We start from the raw sequence: 20,879 nt of genomic DNA, 5'->3' as shown, positions 1-20,879 counted from the left end.
TAATAATAATAATAATAATAATAATAATAATAATAATAATAATAATAATAATAATATTGTGAGCTGCTTTGACTTCTCACGCAGCCATTAGAGACAATGGGACCTGAGGTACCACTGTTTTGGCTATCTATGGGGAGGCAGACCCGGAACGTATCCCCCTTGGATCCCCACTGTATTACTGTATTGCCTTGTGTATAAGTCTACCTAGAATTTTGGAGCTCATTCTGGAGCATAAATTTCTCGACTTATAGTTGAGTATATATGGTATGTGCCTCAGATGCCAAAGTAACTTAGTTGACATTGAGTTCTACACATGTTGAATTGAGGGGTGGTGGTCATTCATCCTGCCATCTGAAGCAGGAAATCATCTTGACCCAGACCTGACAATTCATCAGCTGAATTTGGCTGCATTTTAAGTACTCATTATTGCGAATAAGAAATTTACCAGGCTTTTGTCTGAGAAAATATTCATAAGGATTGAGTTGCATGAATGCTAAATTATGGCCAAGTAATTAGTTGGTTGTTTTTCTTTTCATCTTGTGCTATCAATTTTTTTAAGATTTCATTTTAAATTCTATTCTCTATTTGTGCTTATGAAAAAAGGAATGGAGGGTGATTCTTTTTTTTAAAAAATGATGTAATTAATCTAAGATGAAAGTGTGTCATGCCAAAAACATGCTAAATTGGTTATAATCAAAGTTCAGAAGCTGCCTTTCCTGCATAAGCATTTGTATTTTAAGGAGTTTCCCTCTAGAGATCTTGTTACCCTCTTAATTGGTCATTTGCCACATCTACACTACTGTCTAACCTTAGGGATGCTTCTTTTCTTGATCAAGATCATAACTTAGAAGGAAGCTTTGAAGATTCATAGCAGTGTTTTTTTTGTTCTAGGCAACATTTTTCTGTGACTGTGAAGATCAATATTTGGGTGGTCTCTGTGAAGAATACTATGCCTGTAAAAGCAGCTCTTGCCAAAACAATGGAACCTGCATAGATGTTATAGAAAAACATGATGGAAACCACTTCACCTGCACATGCCTCCCTGGTACGTTTTGGGTTATGCTTGGAATCACGTACCTCTATTCTATGTCTTTTTTGCTTTGTAGAAGGAAGTCCTGCACAACATTTGTATTTAGTGCAGAGGCTGCTTTAAGGACAGCAAATTCTTCTTTTGTTTTAAGGCTATCTCAGCTGCTCTGAGTCGTACAGCAACTGTCCCAATGCTGGTCTCTATCCTTGATATGTTGCGAAGCTGCCTCATGGCAATGGATCTGTCAGCTACATCTGTTCCCAACACCCCTTGTATCTGACAGATCAGAGAAAACTAATAGAAGAAAATTGTTTATGTGTATAGAGATCATAACTGCATATTAATTTGCAGGCATCAGTGTATACTCCACTTGGAATGAGGATGCAGCTAAGGTAGTACACGATGCCATTTCTTTCGGTGATATCCTAAGAAGTAATATAGACTAAGCCTGATCTAGCTATTTTAATATAGATGGGAAAGGGAATGAGAACAGATTTAGCCCATAAGTTCTGCTTCCTTGCTGACACATGAAGCTGTATTATTTATTTATTTATCATTTATTTATTTATTTGAAGAATATTTGTCCTACTCCTGAAACAAAAAAATATGTCCAAAATGGATTACAAAAAAGACCACTTAGTCAGTCCCTTCCCTCAGGCTTGCAATCTAAAAGACACACAAGATAATATATATTGGGAAGGAAAGCGGGGTGGGGGAAGCATGTGCTGACTGAAATAATTTGCCCAAATGCATGAGAGAATATCTGTTCTGGAAATTATTGTACTGAGGTGCTCAGTATGTTCTGACACATGACATTATTGGCTGATACACTCTTTTCAGTCTTGCTCCCCTTATGTTTCTTCTTTCCTGATGTTTTCTGCTGCTTCTTCTGACAAGAAGGACAGTTTCTCAGCAACCCTTCTAGGAGCATTTGGAGGAAGGAAGGAAGGAGAACTTACATCTGCAAAAATCTGCAGAAATTTGCAAACTAGGATGGGAATAAGTCAGCTCAGCAGGCAAGACTGGTATGGTCAAGCATTAGCCATACAAAACATGGGCGGTAGCCAGAGATTATGGGAATTATAGTGCAATATCGGGAATTATAATCCAGCATCTGGAGAAATACTGGTTGCCCATCTCTTCCTGCAGTTGAGAATACTCTTCTGTCTTTTGAACTGACTATGCTGAATCAAGGGTCCACATTCAGTGCAATGGAGCAGTGGAAATACAGAGTTGCCATTTGTTTATGTGACAAATATTCCATGTCCTTTAGGGTTGGTGATCCTCCATTGTACTTCAGCTTCTTTCACATCTAGATAGTAAATACATAAATTAACTTTTCCAGCCTGAATTCTGATAAAAGCACTGCTGTCCAAAAGCTGTGACCTCTTTGGGCTCATAGATTTTCATCTCCTATATTTAATATAAATATGCAAATGTATCTGCATATATCCTTAACAAGAAAGATATGTAAATATGGTTAAGTAATGCTTTAAATTCTATTAACAGCAAAGTACATTGGAGAAGATAAATTAGTCTGTAATTCAGCTTGGAGTAAAGCTACTTCAATAAGCTTTACAGACAAGGTCATAGTGAGTGAAGTCTACTCATTTAATAGAAATAAATACCTGTATAGATAAGTCGTATCATTGTCCAGGACTTGAGAGAGGAATAGAAATACATCTGACTCACTGGAAGTAGGTTTTTAGTTTGCCCTAAAATTATTGCTTGTGAAGAACATGTAAAAAAAAAAAAAGTAAAATCTCTATTTTTAAAAGAGCCTTTGCAGTCTTTGGTAATGTTGACATTGAAGTTCTTCTTAACTAAGCAAAACTTTGAGGGCTCATAAAAATTGCTTCAAAATGAGGGGTGAGCTATTCAAGGCTTATTCTTTCCCATTTGGCTCCTAATCTGAATGCTCAAAGAGGAAGTTTGGCGTTTCCCTGACATATATGATCACCATACATGTCTCAGAACTATCCCTCCCTAGCTGTCAAATTCCTGCACTCTTTCCTTGTCACTTGCATTGGTGTGGTTGTGATGGAAGCGGCAAAAAGGAGGCTTCTTCTTGCTTCCCTTGATTTTTAAGAGTACTGAAGGGTCAAGGACTCATTCAGACATTTGAGGTCAACAAGAAAAAGCAAAATAGAAAAGCCGGTCAGCCACAGTGCAAGAGTAAAATCTGATTCATTTAAAAGACAGAATGGAAATGCCTTACCACCTAAATGTAATTACAAGAGAGCATTTGATGAATGGATTTCCAGAGATGTGGCTACAACTGAGAAGGAACAGTTCCATGTTGTCATCCATCTAAACCCGGAATAGGGAAAGCAGTCTGAGTAGAGACTGAGAAAGATCTGAGTGGCTGGACAAGTTCATATGGAAACAGCTGTTCCTGTTGTGAACCCCACTTCATTTAAGATTTCAAAAGCCACAACAAGCCATAAGCATTGTGAGTTGTTTGAGAAAGCACACTAACTTATAAAATACTACTTTCATATTAAAAATTAAACGATTTGTTCCTTTTAATACTGTATATAGCATAGATAATAATGTTTTCACAAAGCTGACAGTGAATTGTCAAAATTCTGATATTAATTGCTTCAAATTACTATAAAAGGAAGCCTAGAAGTTTTGATAGAAGCAGATTATCTTCAGCAAACATGAATAGCATGGATGTATGAGTCATGCTTACCAGATCCTTTTAGATCAGCTTTTTCCAAACCAGCACCCTCTGATCTTGCTAAACTACAGTTTCTATGATCCACAGTCAGTGTGGCAGTTGATGATGGGAGTATTAGGAGATTATTGCATGCCATTCACCCAATCCAGGCATGGGCTGAGAATGGGCTTGAATGGGCAAAAATGAGTGTGGTCACACAGCAAAACACCGCCAATGCCGCCAGGAGATTACAAGTCGTCCCCCAGCTGCGCCTTTCCCACTGATTTTGAAGGATGGAAGTTTAATGGTGGCTTCTTGTTATGTCTCAACTGGACAGATTAGAATAAGGTTTAAGTAGGCTTTGGAGGAAAGTTGTTGTTGTATGCCTTCAAGTCATTTCTGAACTATAGTGACCCTAAAATGAACCTATAATGGGGTTTTCTTGGCAAGATTTGTTCAGAGGGGTTTTTACCATTTTTTTTCTTCTGAGGCTGACTTGCCCAAGGTCACCCAATAGTTCTCTATGGGTGAATGGGAATTTGAATACTGTATCCAGTGTCGTAGTCCAGTGCTCAAACCATTACACCAAGCTAGCTCTCTGAGAAGGAAAGCCCAGAGCCTAAACCACAATCCGAGGTTGGCTTTCCCTCCTGCCATAGTTGCATCTACCCTCTGTGTTAGATTCACTCATAATAAATCATATAAGTCCAAGTTTTGCTTGTCTAATGCCTAGAAGACAGGCAGAATTAATTAATTAATTAATTAATTAATTAATGGTTTTGCAATTAAGTTAGAACGACATCTGCTAGTGCTGTGAGAACGGTTGCTTATAAAATAGTGTTCTTTTGTCATTGCAGATGTACATTGATATGTTTTGTTTTCATTGGAAGACACTGACACTGATCCTCTTCCTGTTAATTACTGAAGATAACTATCTTACGAGATCAATATTCCAGGATTCTGTTTAAATGCTAGAATGTCCCTTCTAGTAATAAATTTCTTAGTAAAATTCTTCCCCATCTCTCTCTCTCTCTCTCTCTCTCTCTCTCTCTCTCTCTCTCTCTCTCTATTTTTCCTCTCTTCCCCTTTAAAAAATGATTCTGTCATGATGAAGGGTATACCGGAGAACTGTGTCAATCAGAAATTGACTACTGCATTCAACAGCCCTGTCAGAATGGAGGTACCTGCCACTCCAGCATCAGTGGATTTACTTGCCAGTGTCCAGAAGGTGAGCAACAAACTTTGAAGGTGTAAGTTCTATAGCAGCTGCCTAAGGACATTGTTTCTGCTTTGTCTGCTTGTTGGTTCAGATGTAATTGTTGTTGCGTGTGCCTCTGCATTTGTACTTATGTGCACAACCATGCTTGAACTGGATGTGTTGGCATGCAGCCATTCATCATTCAGACAACTAGTTGTGTGAACTGATAAGTGCTTCCCTGGGTAATATGGATATGTAGTCATGAGATAAATGAGCTCATGCCTGAGAGATATTGCCAGAATTACCACAGATACTATGAATGTATGTATTAGTGTGTCTCTACTAGCATTTATTTGTACTGCTCATGTGCTGCTGTGCCTGCTATTGCAAGTATATAATGACTCTGCTTGTTTAGCTGCTGTCCATGACAGCAGTGCCCAAGGGTCATTCTGTAAATATCATCTTCCTACATATATGTCAAAGATATTAAGATGTGTCAAATGAGAATGTTGTATGATGGCTGGAAGCATATTTCTTGTAGCTTGTTTCTGCCTGGAGGTGCTTGTTGTGTAACTTGATTGCTCCTAAATTTATGGAAACTTTCAATAACAAAACATTCACATTAGTCATCCTTACTAAAATGTTGGTTCATAATGGAGCTCAGGGCAAATGCCAGTTCCTCTTGCCAGTCTCTTCTTGTTACCTTTCCCAACATTATTTCTTATATACCTAGGCTGTGTTGTATATAGAGATGTTTCTCATACCATATACAGACTTAACAATCAACGTTCATTTGTATTTAGTGCAGCACTGGGTTTTTATCTTTTCTTAGTGTACACTATTATAATGGGTGACCCATTTAACAGTTATGTTGAGACCTATAAACAGACACAATGTCAGCAGTTTAAATCTGACATTTTGAATATTTTTGTGCCTCTTCCATCCCCCATGAATACATAAATAGTAACAGCATTCAGTGAGACAATCAGATATTGGGACTCAGCCAAATCTGAACTGGCTTCCTAAAAGTACCCTGTGAAAATCCATGCTAGCCAAATGCAAGCCTTAAAAGAAAATAATAACATTGACTAAATATATGGACAGAAACAGGGCAGGTGGGTCTGCTCACCAAATGGGTCATCTATTATATTAGTTTATAGTTCTTGCTCTAATTTTGCTTGAAGAAAGTGTCATCAGCACCCCTCCTCAATTTACTGTGACTTCTATATAGGAAAGATGTGGGAAAACCTCCAGTCCCCCAGAATTTTTTCAATCTGGGCTTTCCTAGATAGCTATGCCATCTTCCCCATAGCACCATAACTATATGGTTTCCCAATCGTAGCATAGCTCTCCCATATTGGAAAAAGTTGAAGTGCCTGGTTACTATCAGTAGGGGCTTTCCATTAAAATGTGGTAGTGCTTTTGGTCCTTGACTTTTTTCCTTTGGCACCATCAGCCATTGGAATGCATCCCCCAGAACTTAAGCTGAACAAGGTCAGCACTTCATACAGTGCTTTGTAGCAATCAATTTAGGGAAGTTATTAGAGCATAAACAGTAGCTGCTATGTCTATCCAAAAATAGTTATAGCTCATGAACACATGGAAGGGATAAAGGGCAGCCATCGCTTCTGAGGCAACCTGGACTTCAAGTACTGGATCAAAGAGAAGTCCAAGCTATAAATGCCTTTCTCAAGCAGAGTGCAACAACCTTTAGAACAGGCTATATATCCAAACCCCAGATATAAGACAACTATAAGTCCCCCATTTTTGTTGGAAATCAGCCTCAGTTTATTAGCCCTCATCTGTCCCATTACCAATTTCTGTTTCTAGCTGAGTACCTGTACTGTGTCAGCAGAAACAGAGAACATGGAGAAAGAGAGCAGAGTGTCATCTGTGAGCTGGTACCTCATTCTGAATTCTTTGATGATCTGACCCAGTGGCTTCTGACATACATTAAATAGCATGGCAGAGAAGATAGAGATGTCTAGAGAGAATATCATACCTGTTATTTATGATGAAACAACAGGTATTAACTGAATTAACCAAATGCTAATGCTTCAGTTTCTCTCTCTTTTAATCCAATCAGTCAATCAGTCAGAATGTATTAGTCCACCAACCTTTTATCCCTTATGACAATGATTTTTCTCTTGCACACAATCACCTTCTCCATTTACTGCCTTTATTCTGAGGAAAGATTGCAGGGAGAGTGAAGTTAAAACATAGATACATCACTATGTTTGTGTGATAGTACTTGGAAAGTTGCATATTAAATTGCATATACTGCATTTTTAGACTGTTCTCCCAGGAGGTCCTTGCCCAGTTTCCTTTCCCCCACTGTGCTTAATTGTTTCTATGTGATAAAAAAAAAAGTCTACATGCTCTAAAATGCAAATATAGCTCACTGGGGAGAAATAACCCATGGGCTAATATATACTTAAATGCTAAAGTCCCAAAGTCTGGGTGAAAGAATGGACCTAAAATAAAATAAACAAAGGATGCTGGAAGTACATAAATTTGCGACAAAGGAAAATGAGGAGGAAAGTGTAAATTGGGCTGTCAGTTACTGGGGATGAATCAATAGGGTGGTGTCTGCATGGGCAAAGGTACTCCATAAGCAGCCTGGAGTAACCTCACCCTAGAGTTGCCCCAACCTCCCTGCTGTTACCTGGGACCCTCAACTCTGATGCCAGGCAGCTGATCTCATGGGTGTATTACAGTGCTGTCCACTTCTGACATGCCTCACTCAATCTGAGGTCAGAACAAGGTGCCGATTGTGGATCACGTAGTTGGGTGCCATGTTTCTGACCTCTGAGTGATGCATGGCAGCTGCAGTGGATGGTCCAACAGGATACATTTCACACAGCTGCCCAGTGTGAACAGAGGGCTCCAGATGTTCTAAAAAGATCTGAAGCAGGGAGTTTTTTTTTTTACTTCATTTAAAAACCTTGGGTTTGGTGCTAAATGGACCAATGTCATCCAGACTGTTCACACCAGACTCAGGATTGGACCCTGCATCATCCAGACTCCCTGCCAAGAGGCTGGGGGAGCTTTTTTTATTTGGGCTGTGCAGACAGGGGTGAAGACTTCCTTGACATATTGCCTAAAGGGAGACTTGACAAAGCAATGTTGGAAGTTTTTAATTACTTTGGGCAAGTTTCTTTTCAGAAATGGCATCTAAGGCCTGATCAGTGCATGATGAGCAAGCAGGACTTATTTATTTATTTATTTATTTGTTTGTTTGTTTTCTTTCTGTCCTGCCTTTCTCCCCGAAGGGACCCAAGGCAGCTCACAAATAAAAATTCTAAAAACATATCACAATGAAACAAATAAAACTTCAGCTAAAAACAACATAAAATTACAAACATTAAAACCACAATAAAATCACAATACCTGTCCCATGTAAAACGCATCCCATGATTACACATTAAAAGCCTACCTGAACAGGCTTTTTTTAAAAAAGAAAAATAGACCTGAGAGTCTAGCCTTAGGTTTTAAAAGAAATATTAAATATGTGGTAAGGAAAAAAATTAAAAAGAGCTAATAAAGAACTCTTTTATAAAATGGTCCATTTGCATAATAAAGATGACTTCTGTAATTCAGGGTGCCAAACCTTTGAGCTGGGGTTCTCAAGCAATTAAAATAGAGAAGACGTTTGAGAGCATTGGAGAAAGAGTGATAAAAAGAACCCATAAAACTGTCTCTCACATATAGCAGCTGATGACTAAAAGACTTGAGAAATTCCTATTGAATGTCATGTTTCAACGATAGAATATATTAAGGAGAGTAGCTATGTTCATTTCACTTCAAATTTTTCTTTTGATTTCTAGAGTTCTATATTTGACCTCTAAGCTGAGTTGGGCTGAAGTACTGAATAGAACTTCAGTTTTCGTTCCCCACCTATCACATTTGATCATTCTTAGTCAAAACTAATGACATACGTCCTTGTCAAAGTGGATGAGACAATTTACAGGGAAGTTAACTGTTATTTCACAGACAACTGGAATAAAGAAACACTCTAAAGGATGCCATTGGGTTTGAGCATTCAAGCATTCTCTTGCTTTTCTAAATTTCAAATTCTTTTCTGTAATTTGTTCTCCATGGTCCAAAATACACTGCAGAAATAATCCAGTTTGAGACTGCTTTAACTGCCCTGGCTCAGTGCTAGGGAATCTTGTGAGTTGTAATTTATTGTAGCACCAGAGCTTTCTGACAGAGAAGGCTAAATGTCTTCAATAGTTCTCAGAGTTTCCTAGCATTGAGCCAGGGCAGTCAAAGTGGTCTCAAACTAGGAGTATTTCTGCTGTGTATTTTGGACCCATGTGGGTTTAAAATGAAGCCTCTTTTGTATCTATCAGAGTGCTAATTGTTCTTACTTCAAGTAGACCAACTGAAGTCAGTGGAACTATACTTGTGGCTACCAAGTCTCATCCACTTCAGTGAGTCTATTCTAGATAACTTTGGATTTAGTCCAGAATTTCTACAGAATTTCTTTGGTTATTGACGTGGATATTGATGTTGATGTGACCCCTTCATAGTGCTGGCTCATGAAACTATATGAGAAGCCAGCACTGTCTGCAATATTGAATTACAGGGTGGAGTTGATTGTGTTACCATATCCCAGCTTCAGATATGCCTGACTTCATGCCTGTCTCCATGGCCCGATGTTACTGCCTTATTTCCAGAAACAAGATACCTGGTGTTGGTCTGTAGAGTAAGCTATTCAGTCCCTCTGGAACTCCCTTCTATAGGAGGCTAGGCTGGCTCTCTCCCAGTTTTCCCTTCACTGACAGGCAAATAAGTTTCTTTTTAAGCAGGTTTTTAATGTATAAGTAAAGGGGCTTTTATTGTTCATGTTTTATTTATCATTTACACTTTGGGTTGTTTCTAAAATTATTTTGGTGTGTTTTATGGGGTGATTTTAATTGCTTTTAAATTTTATTGTAAATGTTGTTAACATACTGTTTCTTCTTCGTGGTCTCTGCGAATCACACAAATGGGTTTACTCTGCGCCTGCGCAGCAATCCTTGGAAACTTCTAGAATCTCTAGGCAGAAAGTAATGTATCTTTCTGCAACTTTTTGGCGGTAGCTCCGCCCACCCATATATAAGGCCCCTGGTGGCCCGCTCTTCTCCAGTTCCTTCATTCCGCCGCGCTAAGCAGCTCTAGGAACTTCGCTAGCTTTTGCTTGCTCTCTGTTATTGGAATCTCTGGCTATTTTGACCTTCGGACTTTCACTGACCATTCTCTCGGACTTTCCCTTGGCTTGACGACTTTCTTTGACTTCGGCTTGACTTCGGACTGGTAACGGACTCTTCTTACCATGGCTTCCTTCAAGCAATGTATTAAGTGTGGGGTTAAATTCCCCAGGGCCGATGGCCACGACAAGTGTGTCCTCTGCCTGGGGGAGGCACACGTTCAGGGCAGTTGTCCCCACTGCAAGGCCATGTCCACCCAAGCCCTCAAGAATAGGGACCGGACTCTCAAGGCCGCCCTCTATGAGAGGGTTCTCAGCCAGCCTAGCGGCTCTGGAGCCCCTGGGGAAGTGGAGGCCTCCAAAGCCCCCAAGAAAAAAGGGGAGAAACGCTCCGACCGGGACAAGAAGTGGGCTCGCTCGTCCTCGCCGCCGGCTAAGACCCGCCGCAAGGGGCCCCCAAGTACGGTCTCAGTGCCTCCGCCTGAGTCGAGGCCAGTACCGTCGACATCGCCCGTTCCTGAGCCGGAGAAGACCCCAACTCCGTCTGTACCGGCCCTCTCCCGTACAGTGCCGCTCGAGCCCAGAGTCCTCCTCACCAGCCACCTCTCTGTACCGGCAGACAGCCTACAGATTGTGCATGTGGACTCTGAATCGGAGGGAGAGCTTCGGGACTCCTACGCTCCATTCTCCCCTCAGAGGCCGAGGTCAAGATCACCCTCGCCTTCGCCAACAAGGCGACCACGCTCTGCCTCACGGGACCGGGCCACGCTAGGTACAGAAGCCGACGAGGCTCTGGCTGTACACCATCGCCCCCCTGCAGGTCACGACCGAGACCTCTTCCAGGCGTTCCCGGATCTCGTCCACGATCAACGCACGGGACAGTATCTCATCCCGGTTGACCCATCCCGCCTCCGCCGGGACCTCTATGCTCATCTTCAAGGCTGTCGTCCGGATGATGACACTTCCCGCCGGGATGACCGGGACGACCTCGGGACATCCGACCCTCTCCTCAGACGGCAGAGCCCATCCCCCTTGAGATCTGGCTCGGGCTCTCCTCGTTCTGCATCCCCAGTCTCGGATGAGGATGCCCTGTTTGTGCCTCAGGGCCCCTCTGTCCCATCGCCTACGGATGACGTCAGGGCCTTTGCCGACAGGGTCATACGGATGGCTGACGCCCTCAAGCTTGAAGTCGCCCATCCGGAGGATGATGCCCTCGACCCGGTAGAGAGGAGGATCCACGGCTCTGCCCCAGCTCCACCAGCCCTGGCCTACCTCCTTTCCCTGGAGAAGATCGCCAAGCGCTCTTGGGACGCCCCAGCCACCATACCGTCCACTTCGCGCAGGATCGAGAACCTGTACAGAGTCACTCCATCCGCCCCGTCCTGGCTGTCGAACCACCCGAAGCTGAATTCAGCTATTGTTGAAGGGGCCCAGTCCACCTTCGCCCCCAAAGCCTCGTCCTCACCCGTAGACAAGGACAGTAAGAAGCTGGACGCCCTGGCGAAGAAATTCTACGCTTCGGCTGCCCTAGACCTCAAGATAGCGAACTATGCAGCTTGCATGGGGGCCTACGTCCAGTTCCTGGTGGAGAAGATGGATCCCACCATTGCGGACTTGCCCGAGGACAGGAGGCGTATGATGGCGGCTCTCAGGAATGAGATCCAACTCATGGCTGGACAGCAGATCATCTCCGCCAGGCACTCCACTGATTGTGCATCCAAGATCCTCTCTGGCTCCATTGCCCTCCGCCGCTATGCGTGGCTCCGGTCATTAGATCTTACCCCTCAGGCAAAGGCGGCTATTGAAGACATGCCCTTTGATAACTCGGGCCTCTTCAATAGGGACACGGACGAGAAACTTAGCTTCAGGTACCGGATGAAGACCGCGGCTAGGAAGCACGGTATGTCCTCCGTACTGTCCAAATCTCCACGCCAGAGGTACCAACAGGGATATAGGAAGAAGGATGGCCGGGGCAAAAAGAGGTTCTGATGTGTTTCTGCGCACCTCGTCACCTCCAATAGGCTGAGCCCCTTCTTTACCACCTGGGCCGCCATCACTACAGACTCTTGGGCACTTAACATCGTCCGTAGGGGTTATGCCCTAGAGTTCTCTGAGCTCCCGCCAACCGGAGTTTTTGTTTCAACCGTCCCCTCGGACACCCTTCTCGACGAAGTGCGCACCCTCTTAGACAAAGGCGCCATTGAACCCGTCTCCCCCTCTGAGTTCAAGTGGTGCTTTTTTTCCAGGTACTTCACTGTACCGAAAAGAGACTCCGGCCTCAGACCCATAATGGATCTCCGAGCCCTTAATAACTTTATTGTTTACAAAAAATTCAGGATGGTAACTCTTGCTTCTATCTTACCACTCCTACAGGAAGACTACTGGTTCATAATGCTAGACTTGAAAGATGCATATTTTCACATAGCGATCCTGGAGGACCACCGCAGGTTCCTCGCTTTCGCTGTCGGGCACCAGGCGTACCGATACAAGGTCCTTCCCTTTGGCCTTTCCACAGCTCCAAGGGTCTTCACCAAGTGCATGGCACCCGTGGTGGCTTACCTACGTCAGAAGGGAATCACAGTCTTCCCGTACCTGGACGAATGGCTCTTCGCAGCATCCTCAAAGGACGCCCTACTCAAGCAGCTGGAATTTGCCTTATCCTTGCTACAAACACTAGGGCTGCAGGTCAACTTCGACAAGTCCAACTTGACTCCTACCAAGCGAATAGACTTCATAGGATCAACACTGGACTCTGTACAGATGCGGGCATACCTTCCAGAGACAAGGTTCCAAGCCCTCTGTGCATCTCTACAGCCCTGCCTCCGCCAAAGACGCCTTCAGGCCCGTGCAGTTCAGGTTGCCATGGGGCACCTGGCCTCCACCACTTTCATCACACCGTGGGCCAGACTGCGCCTCAGGCCCATTCAATCTTGGTTCCTCTCCGTGTTCGACCCCGTCCGAGACACGGCCACCAAGTTGCTCACCATCCCGAGGACGGTACAGAGGTCCTTACGATGGTGGCTCCAATCCGACAACGTCTGTGTGGGGATGCCATTCTTACCCCCTCAGCCGGACCTCTCCCTGACTACGGACGCCTCCCTGCAAGGATGGGGCGCCCACACGCTGAACCTTACAATAAAGGACAGATGGTCACTGGCAGAAGCTACTCTCCACATCAACGTATTGGAGATGCTCGCCATGGAGAAAGCACTCAGAGCCTTTCAGACGGTCCTCGTGGACAAGGTGGTGCTCCTCCTCACCGACAACACCACCGTCATGTACTACCTCAACATACAGGGTGGTACGAAGTCGAGGACTCTGTTATTGATCACCATCCGCATTTGGGAATGGTGCATAGAACACAAGATTCTGCTACAATGCATTCACCTGCCCGGCGAACAGAACGACCTGGCAGACCGTCTCAGCAGGTCACCATCCACTTGCCACGAGTGGAGACTGCATCCAGAAGTAGTCTCCCGACTCTTCAGTCGTTGGGGAATCCCCCTCCTCGACCTGTTTGCCTCCCGGCTGAACACTCAGACCGTAAGATTCTGCTCACGGTACAGAGACCCAGCATCGGAAGGGGACGCCTTCCAGTTCAAATGGACCCAAGGCCTCCTGTACGCCTTCCCTCCATTCCCTTTGATTACAAGAGTCTTCTCGAAAATGTTGGCCGACCACACGGACGCAATCCTGGTAACGCCGTGGTGGCCCAGACAGCCGTGGTTCGCCCCGCTCCTACAACAAGCGCAGGACCATCTCCGCCTCGAGCACCGGCCTGACCTGCTCTCGCTCCACAACGGACAAGTTCACCATCCCGAGATGCAGTCCCTCCCATTGGCAGCATGGAGGATTTCATCCTGAGGACACTTCCATCCGGTGTACAGGACATCATCAAGGCAGCACAGAGACCATCCATACGGAGGTCCTATGCCTACAAATGGGATAGGTTCCTAACCTTTCTACAAGCAAGGGACATTCCACCATCCCATGTCTCCATCCCTGTAGTCCTGGACTTTCTCATGACTTTGGCGGATGCAGGTCTCTCCTTGAGTTCTATCAAATGCTACCTATCTGCCATTTCATCTCACTACCTGTTTCAGGACAAGCCTTCTCTCTTTGGGGACCCTCTCATAAAGAGGTTCCTTAAGGGATTCAACAATTTGCACCCACCGATTCTAGACCCTACACCACAGTGGAGTCTAGATACCGTCTTGGCACATTTGGTATCTAAGCCCTTTGAGCCTTTAGCTACCACGGACCTGAGACTCCTGACTTGGAAGACGGCCTTCCTGGTAGCTATAACGTCAGCCCGCCGAGCTGGTGAATTGTGTGCCCTGAGGATCGTCCAACCCTTCCTCCGTTTCCACAAGGACAAGGTGGTGCTCCGTACAGACATCACTTTCTTGCCAAAGGTGGTGTCTGCCTTCCACATCAACCAGGACATTGTTTTGCCGGCTCTGGCTCCTAATCCGACCACAGACTCTGAGCGTCAGCTCCATGCCCTGGATGTCCGCAGGGCACTGGCGTTCTATCTGGACAGGACACCTGTTTCCAGGCGTTCGGAGAGACTTTTCGTGTGCTACTCCGAAGCCAAGAAGGGGCTGCCGGTGTCACCGCAGAGGTTCTCCAAGTGGGTGGCCAGTACCATCCACCTCTGCTACGAACTGGCTGGAAAGCCTCTACCAGGTCGGGTTAGAGCCCATGCAACTAGGGCGGTAGCTGCATCCTCAGCCTTTTTGACGGAGATACCCCTTGAGGATGTCTGTAAGGCAGCTGTCTGGTCCCAGCCATTGACATTCATTAGACATTACAGGCTGGACACAAGGGCCAGGCACGATGCAGCCTTTGGGAGGGCAGTGTTACTTTCTGCCATTCAATAGACCTGTTACACTGTTAATAAATAACACAGTTGTTTGGTTTACATACTTTATTGATTATGTCATTATTGGTTTTGACACTCCCTCCTCCTCTGACTATAGCTCGCTAGTCTAAACCCATTTGTGTGATTCGCAGAGACCACGAAGAAGTAGTACAGGTTGCTCACCTGTAACTGTGTTTCTTCGAGTGGTCATCTGCGAATTCACACAAACCCGCCCATCCATCCCCTCAGTGTCTGCTCATTTGACAACGCTTGTTGCCGCGCTGTTAGCGGCTCATTCGGAACTGGAGAAGAGCGGGCCACCAGGGGCCTTATATATGGGTGGGCGGAGCTACCGCCAAAAAGTTGCAGAAAGATACATTACTTTCTGCCTAGAGATTCTAGAAGTTTCCAAGGATTGCTGCGCAGGCGCAGAGTAAACCCATATGTGTGAATTCGCAGATGACCACTTGAAGAAACACAGTTACAGGTGAGCAACCTATACTTCTGGAAGCCACTTCAGGTCCCACTCTTGGAGAAAAGCGACATATAAATGAAATAAAGAGCAAACCAGGTTAGAGACTAGGGAAGCAGTACAGCAGGGTCAAGGCCTACTGGGTGTTAATGATGATACCAGATGGAGAGTTTCCAGAAGCTAAGAGCAAACAGTCCAAAAAGGAAATAGCCAGCAGAAATAAACTAAAACAGGGTAAGACAATTACAAGATACAACAAGGCACAGTGCAGGATCATTCAGTTCCAAAAACTGGGGTTGGGTATTACCCCCCTCCCCCCAAAAAAGCACCCTTGCTGTCAGCACTGACTTTTGGTTATTCAACAATTTATATGCTGCTGCTGTCAAGTACAGTACATAAGACTCAGTCTTACGTCTCCTTGCAATCAGACACCTGTTCACATGGAGACCATTTGCTTTCATGAGGACCTCCTTTAGAGCCACATACTTCATATAAGGACATATTTCATCTAGCTGGAGCCTTTATTTTCCTCTGCCACGGACAGGAAAGTGGTTTAAAACACATCTGATTGCCATATCACTACTGAAGTTCTAACCTATGAAAGTAGGAAAGTACTGTTGTACTGTTCAATCAAAAGCCCTAGCAGAAAATAACAATCCAGTTTTGAAGTATTTGTACCTTCAACAAGGTCTGACACATTCGACTAAAATATTTTTTAGTTTTGAAAATTTTGCTCTGCTCTTCTGAATTTCATTAGCTGGTTGCAAAATTAATCAAGACGTGAGGTACATCTTGAGCCTTCTGTTCAGTCATGGGAAATGAACCTTTGTTCCCTTTGTTTCAACTTGCAGTGTTCCTGTAAGCTCACTAAAGACAATGATGAATAAATTTGCATAATGCATTTTATTTTGCTTATTATTTGCTATATTTAAGACTCCCCTTTTCTCTTTTATCTAATTACTACTTTTATTTTGTATCTTTTATTATATAAGCTCTTGGACTAGGTTCATGAAGGCTGGATTCAAATCCATACTTGAATGGTTAAGGTCACAGAATTAAATAGGATCACATATTGATTATTTATTAGTAGCAGCCAAACTGGTCTCAGCTCGACTCTGAAAAGATTTAAAGGGGATATCTGTGATGGCATGGTATAATAAGGTGCAACAGTTACCTTTGATTGAAAAATTAACTCATAACCTTCAAATGGCTAAAGGAAAAAAATGTAATTTGAGTGGCTGTATAGACAGCTACTAAGGGATGGCGCAATGCCTCCCCTTTCCTAGCCGGATCAGGGCTATGGCAACTGCACGCTGTGGCTCCGATCCAGCCTTTCCAGGACATAATAGCTGTGATGCCATGGCGCTGCAACTATACAGTGTTCCTTTGCCGCTGCGTCATCCAGACACAGTGCCGGAGGAGCGCTGTTATGCCACATGCCGTGTGGAGTGGTGTGTGGTGTCACAGTGCCGGGGGGGACGGGGGACAGAGTCAGGGCGTGCGTCATGTGGATGTGATGCCCCAACTCTGCTCCCAGAGTTGGCCAGTCTGAAGAGCCCCCTAGTATGATTTAGGAACTGTTTTGATGAATATATTGGGGAGGAGGAAGATAATGCTGCACTTTCAGAGGCATTCAAATATTTTTGGTTGGCTCTGTGAGGAAACTTTGGACATCTTTAAATTATATATCTTATGGTTGTGTACTTGTAATATGAAATGTAACTTTGTGTACTACTTTCTCTTTTGGGGAAAATGTTTATAATAAAAAATAATGGATTTTTTTTTTTAAAAAAATGCAACACCATTATAGAGATTAAGAAAGATAAGACTATCTATGCTTACTTGAGATCACTGGAGGAAAGATGGGATAGTTTTGATGTTTAGAAGTCTTCTCTGTGAACTAAATTTTCTAGATTTCCTTCTTTTTCTCTGTGGTAAAAAACATGCTCCACTGTCTCATGTCAATACTCATAATGGAGCATGAAGCAGCACATGATGTTAGTCATGTTAGTTTTTATCAGCATATAAATGAATCTTGTATCTCCATTAAGACTAAATAGGAGAAAGCACTTAAACTGATATTCTTCCTCTGCCATTTATTTGTCCTCCACTATACAGGAGGGTACATACCTGTAATTTTAAAAGTGACTAAAAAGATTAAACTACAAGAGAAGATATTCCTTCTCACATTACGGTACAAATGTAACACTTTTGTAGTATAGTACTAGAGCAATAATTTGAAAACTATCAAGATCAAGCTTGGATATGTTATGTTTTGGACTGTAACTTGCAGAATCTCCTAGCCAGTATGGCAACTAACCAAAAAAGTAACTTTTCCAAGCGCTATTTCTGCTCCTCTCCCATCACATACAGTGGTGCCTCGGGTTACGAAATTAATTCGTTCCGCCGCGGCGTTCGTAACCCGATGCATTTCGCAAGCCGAAAAAGGCTTTTCCAAAGCGCGGCTAGCGGTTGCGTTTGAATTTCGCGCCGAAAAAAATTTCGTAACCCGAAAAAACCTTCGTATCCCGGAACAGTTTTTTTCAATGGAGCTTTTTCGTATCCCGGAAATTTCGTAAAGCGGCGCATTCGTATCCCGGGGTACCACTGTACTTGATGAATGCATGGAAATAAGGTGTCTTCACTTCTTTTTAGGATACTTGGGACCATCTTGTGAAGAAAAAGTTGACCACTGTGCTTCGCTTCCATGCCAGAACAATGGAACCTGTTATTCAGATCGGCTTTCCTATTCTTGCAGTTGTAGTGCAGGATTCACTGGACCTACCTGTGCCCAGCTGATTGATTTCTGTGCTCTGAATCCTTGTGCCCATGGCATTTGTCGTAGTGTTGGAACAAGTTACAAATGTCTCTGTATCCCAGGTAAGTACTCTTACCAGATCACCCTAGCTTCTGTGTATGTAAGCTAAAATTAGTTCCTTTTCTCTTTTTAGTACTGATTGAAAAGAGATTGCTTTGAACAAACTATAATGATAGCCATTGAAATAGTTTATACTTAATCAGAAATTTCAAAATGAACATTTTGAACATGTAAATTGTTTTCCAGATGGTTCATTATGTATCTGATGTGAACTTATAATAACAAAACTCTAGGATGCTCATTTTAGAGTGATGCACTAAAGCTTTTAATGCTATAAAATTAAGTAGCTGTGAGAAATTTTGAATTAGTTTTTTAGGAGAATAGATAGCTGGATCTGTTTAGTTTTGAATTCTATGTATGTTGAATTCTGTTTTCCAAATATTATGTTATATACACCACAGCTTCCTTGCACAGGGTAGGTTTCATAATCATTACAGTGTTTTTTACATTGTTATGAACATATCATTTGAAGGTTGTAGAAAGCTATTGGGTGGATCTAGATTCAGTCAAAATCAAAAATTTGATTAAATGTGAACTAAGTTAAGCCAAGTCAAACATGTCCCTTCTGATTTCACTGGGACCTACACACCTTGGCTTTAGGGAAAATTTTTCCTCCCTCCTTCATCCACCAGTGACCATCAGTTAAAACTGAACATATATACATAGGTTTTGCATTTCTATTGCTATTCACCTACACAACCTGCTTATTTTTAGCTATAAAGGTGTGTTCCTAGGCATTTCACTCCATCCATCTGATGATGCACACTAAGGGACAGTACAGCATGTCCCCACACTGCTGGGAAGCCACACATATGCATAGGCTTCATGGTGCTGTGGAAGCATGGCATTTAGTCACTGCACACTGCCACAGCATTGCAAAGCCCTGGGGGGCAGGAAAAGCTGCCGCAAAAAGGAGTGGCAATTTGCCGCTTCTTTCTTGTGGCAGCAAAACGCTAGAGTGGGGCCACAGTAGGCAGTTGCCACAGGATCCACTAAGCTTTTTCAGGGGCAGTGTCACACTGTCCCTTTGGGGCGGTCTGTTTCACCCTTTAGTCTATGAAGGTTTATGCTACCAGCTTCTTTCTCTCAGGCATGTTACAGACAGGCCAATGAGGCGCCGCCGTTACACGCGAGGGGCAGCGCTTCCTGACGCGCCTTGCCCCATGCGTAATGAGTACATCAAAATGGCGGCGCCGCATACAGATGGGTGCCGCCATTTTGACGTCGCGGACGCCTTGCGCCTTGCGGCACCCCTCCCGGGGCACAGAAAGAAGCGCCATTTTGGCGCTTCTTTCTTGCTGCGCCCTGGAACTGCGCAGTTTGGCTGCTGCAGTTCCCGGATGCAGCAACCAGCAGCGGCGTGAGACTGCCTGTTTTGGGCGGTCTGTAACGCGCCTAAGTCTCAAAGATGCTACAAGATCCTTTTGCATAATGTATTACAATACATTATATTATAATGTAGAGTAGATATAGTTCACAGTGTAGTTAAAATATGTAAAACTTGGAGAGTTGTATTTTGGATCGATACAAGAGGACTGGTGATGAGATGTGCTTGAATAATTTGTATACATGCCAGATGCACCCATGAAAGAATCAGTTTTAAACCTATGAGAGCCTAAGATTCAGATGTAAACCTATATTACATCTTGGTATCCATGGGGGATCCGTTCTGGATCCGCCCTCCCTGCCCCCAATACCAAATCCTGCAGATGCTCCAGCCTGCGTTGCCCCCAGTGGTGGCACTTGCATGTGGCCGCACTGCCATTGGGGACAACAGGATGCAATGGGAATGTGGCAGCTTGCCTATCCCTAATGGAGGCGTGGTCACATGCACAGATGAATAAAACAAAAATTGTATTGCCAAATGTGTGCAGAACATTGGCAATAGCAATGAGTTAGATGGGTGGGAAAGAATGTGAATGAAGAAGCTTGAAAGCATATTATATCATGATCCTGAAGAACATGTCTTTAAAAAGCTGTACAGATGGTACCTGACCTCAATAAAAATAGCAAAAGTGTGTAAAGGGGCAAGGAACCTTTGTTGTAAATGTGGGAAGCAAGCTGGGTCCTTTTATCACCTACGGTGGACATGTGATAAAGCCAAGAATGTCTGGAAACAAACAAACAAAAATATTGCAGAATATATTTAAAATTAAAATAGATTTGGACCCAGAATTGTTTCTGTTAGGTTTGTCAAATTAATAGATTAGTTGTTTAAATTACAAGGTGATGCACTATATGATACTGGCAGCTTGAGTGAACTATGAAAACAAATGGAAAAACTCAGAAATTCTATTTAAAGAAGAATGGATATTAAAAACGTTCGAACTGCCAGAAATGGACAAAGTAGGTACTATTATAAAAGAAAAATAATCAGACAGCTTTGCGAAAGATTGTGAATGATTTATTCAATTTGTTAAGAAAAAAGAAGGAAAGAGTAACAGCTTTCAAGCCTTGGTTTGTGAAGGTGCTGTTTGCACTTGTTAATATCTGGAATAAGTAGTTGACAATGCTGAGATGTTAATGAAGAAGGACATAAAAGGTTTATAATTCTAAACTCTTAGGTGTGGGAATTTGGAAA

General features: G+C 43.4%; 1 protein-coding gene across 1 annotated transcript in view; it reads left to right on the top strand.

Annotated features, from left to right (window-relative positions):
* DNER (delta/notch like EGF repeat containing) overlaps positions 1-20,879 on the top strand; it is a 187,189-nt gene that overhangs the window by 130,383 nt on the left and 35,927 nt on the right. The window contains exons 6-8 of the mRNA XM_042460451.1: positions 892-1,045; positions 4,807-4,920; positions 18,076-18,300. Of these exons, the coding sequence (XP_042316385.1) occupies positions 892-1,045; positions 4,807-4,920; positions 18,076-18,300 (493 nt within the window). The remainder of the gene's footprint in view (positions 1-891; positions 1,046-4,806; positions 4,921-18,075; positions 18,301-20,879) is intronic.

Source organism: Sceloporus undulatus, chromosome 3, assembly GCF_019175285.1.
Source record: "Sceloporus undulatus isolate JIND9_A2432 ecotype Alabama chromosome 3, SceUnd_v1.1, whole genome shotgun sequence".
Taxonomy (NCBI): domain Eukaryota; kingdom Metazoa; phylum Chordata; class Lepidosauria; order Squamata; family Phrynosomatidae; genus Sceloporus; species Sceloporus undulatus.
The sequence above is the reverse complement of the archived record's forward strand: the minus strand, read 5'-3'. Positions and strand labels throughout refer to the sequence as shown.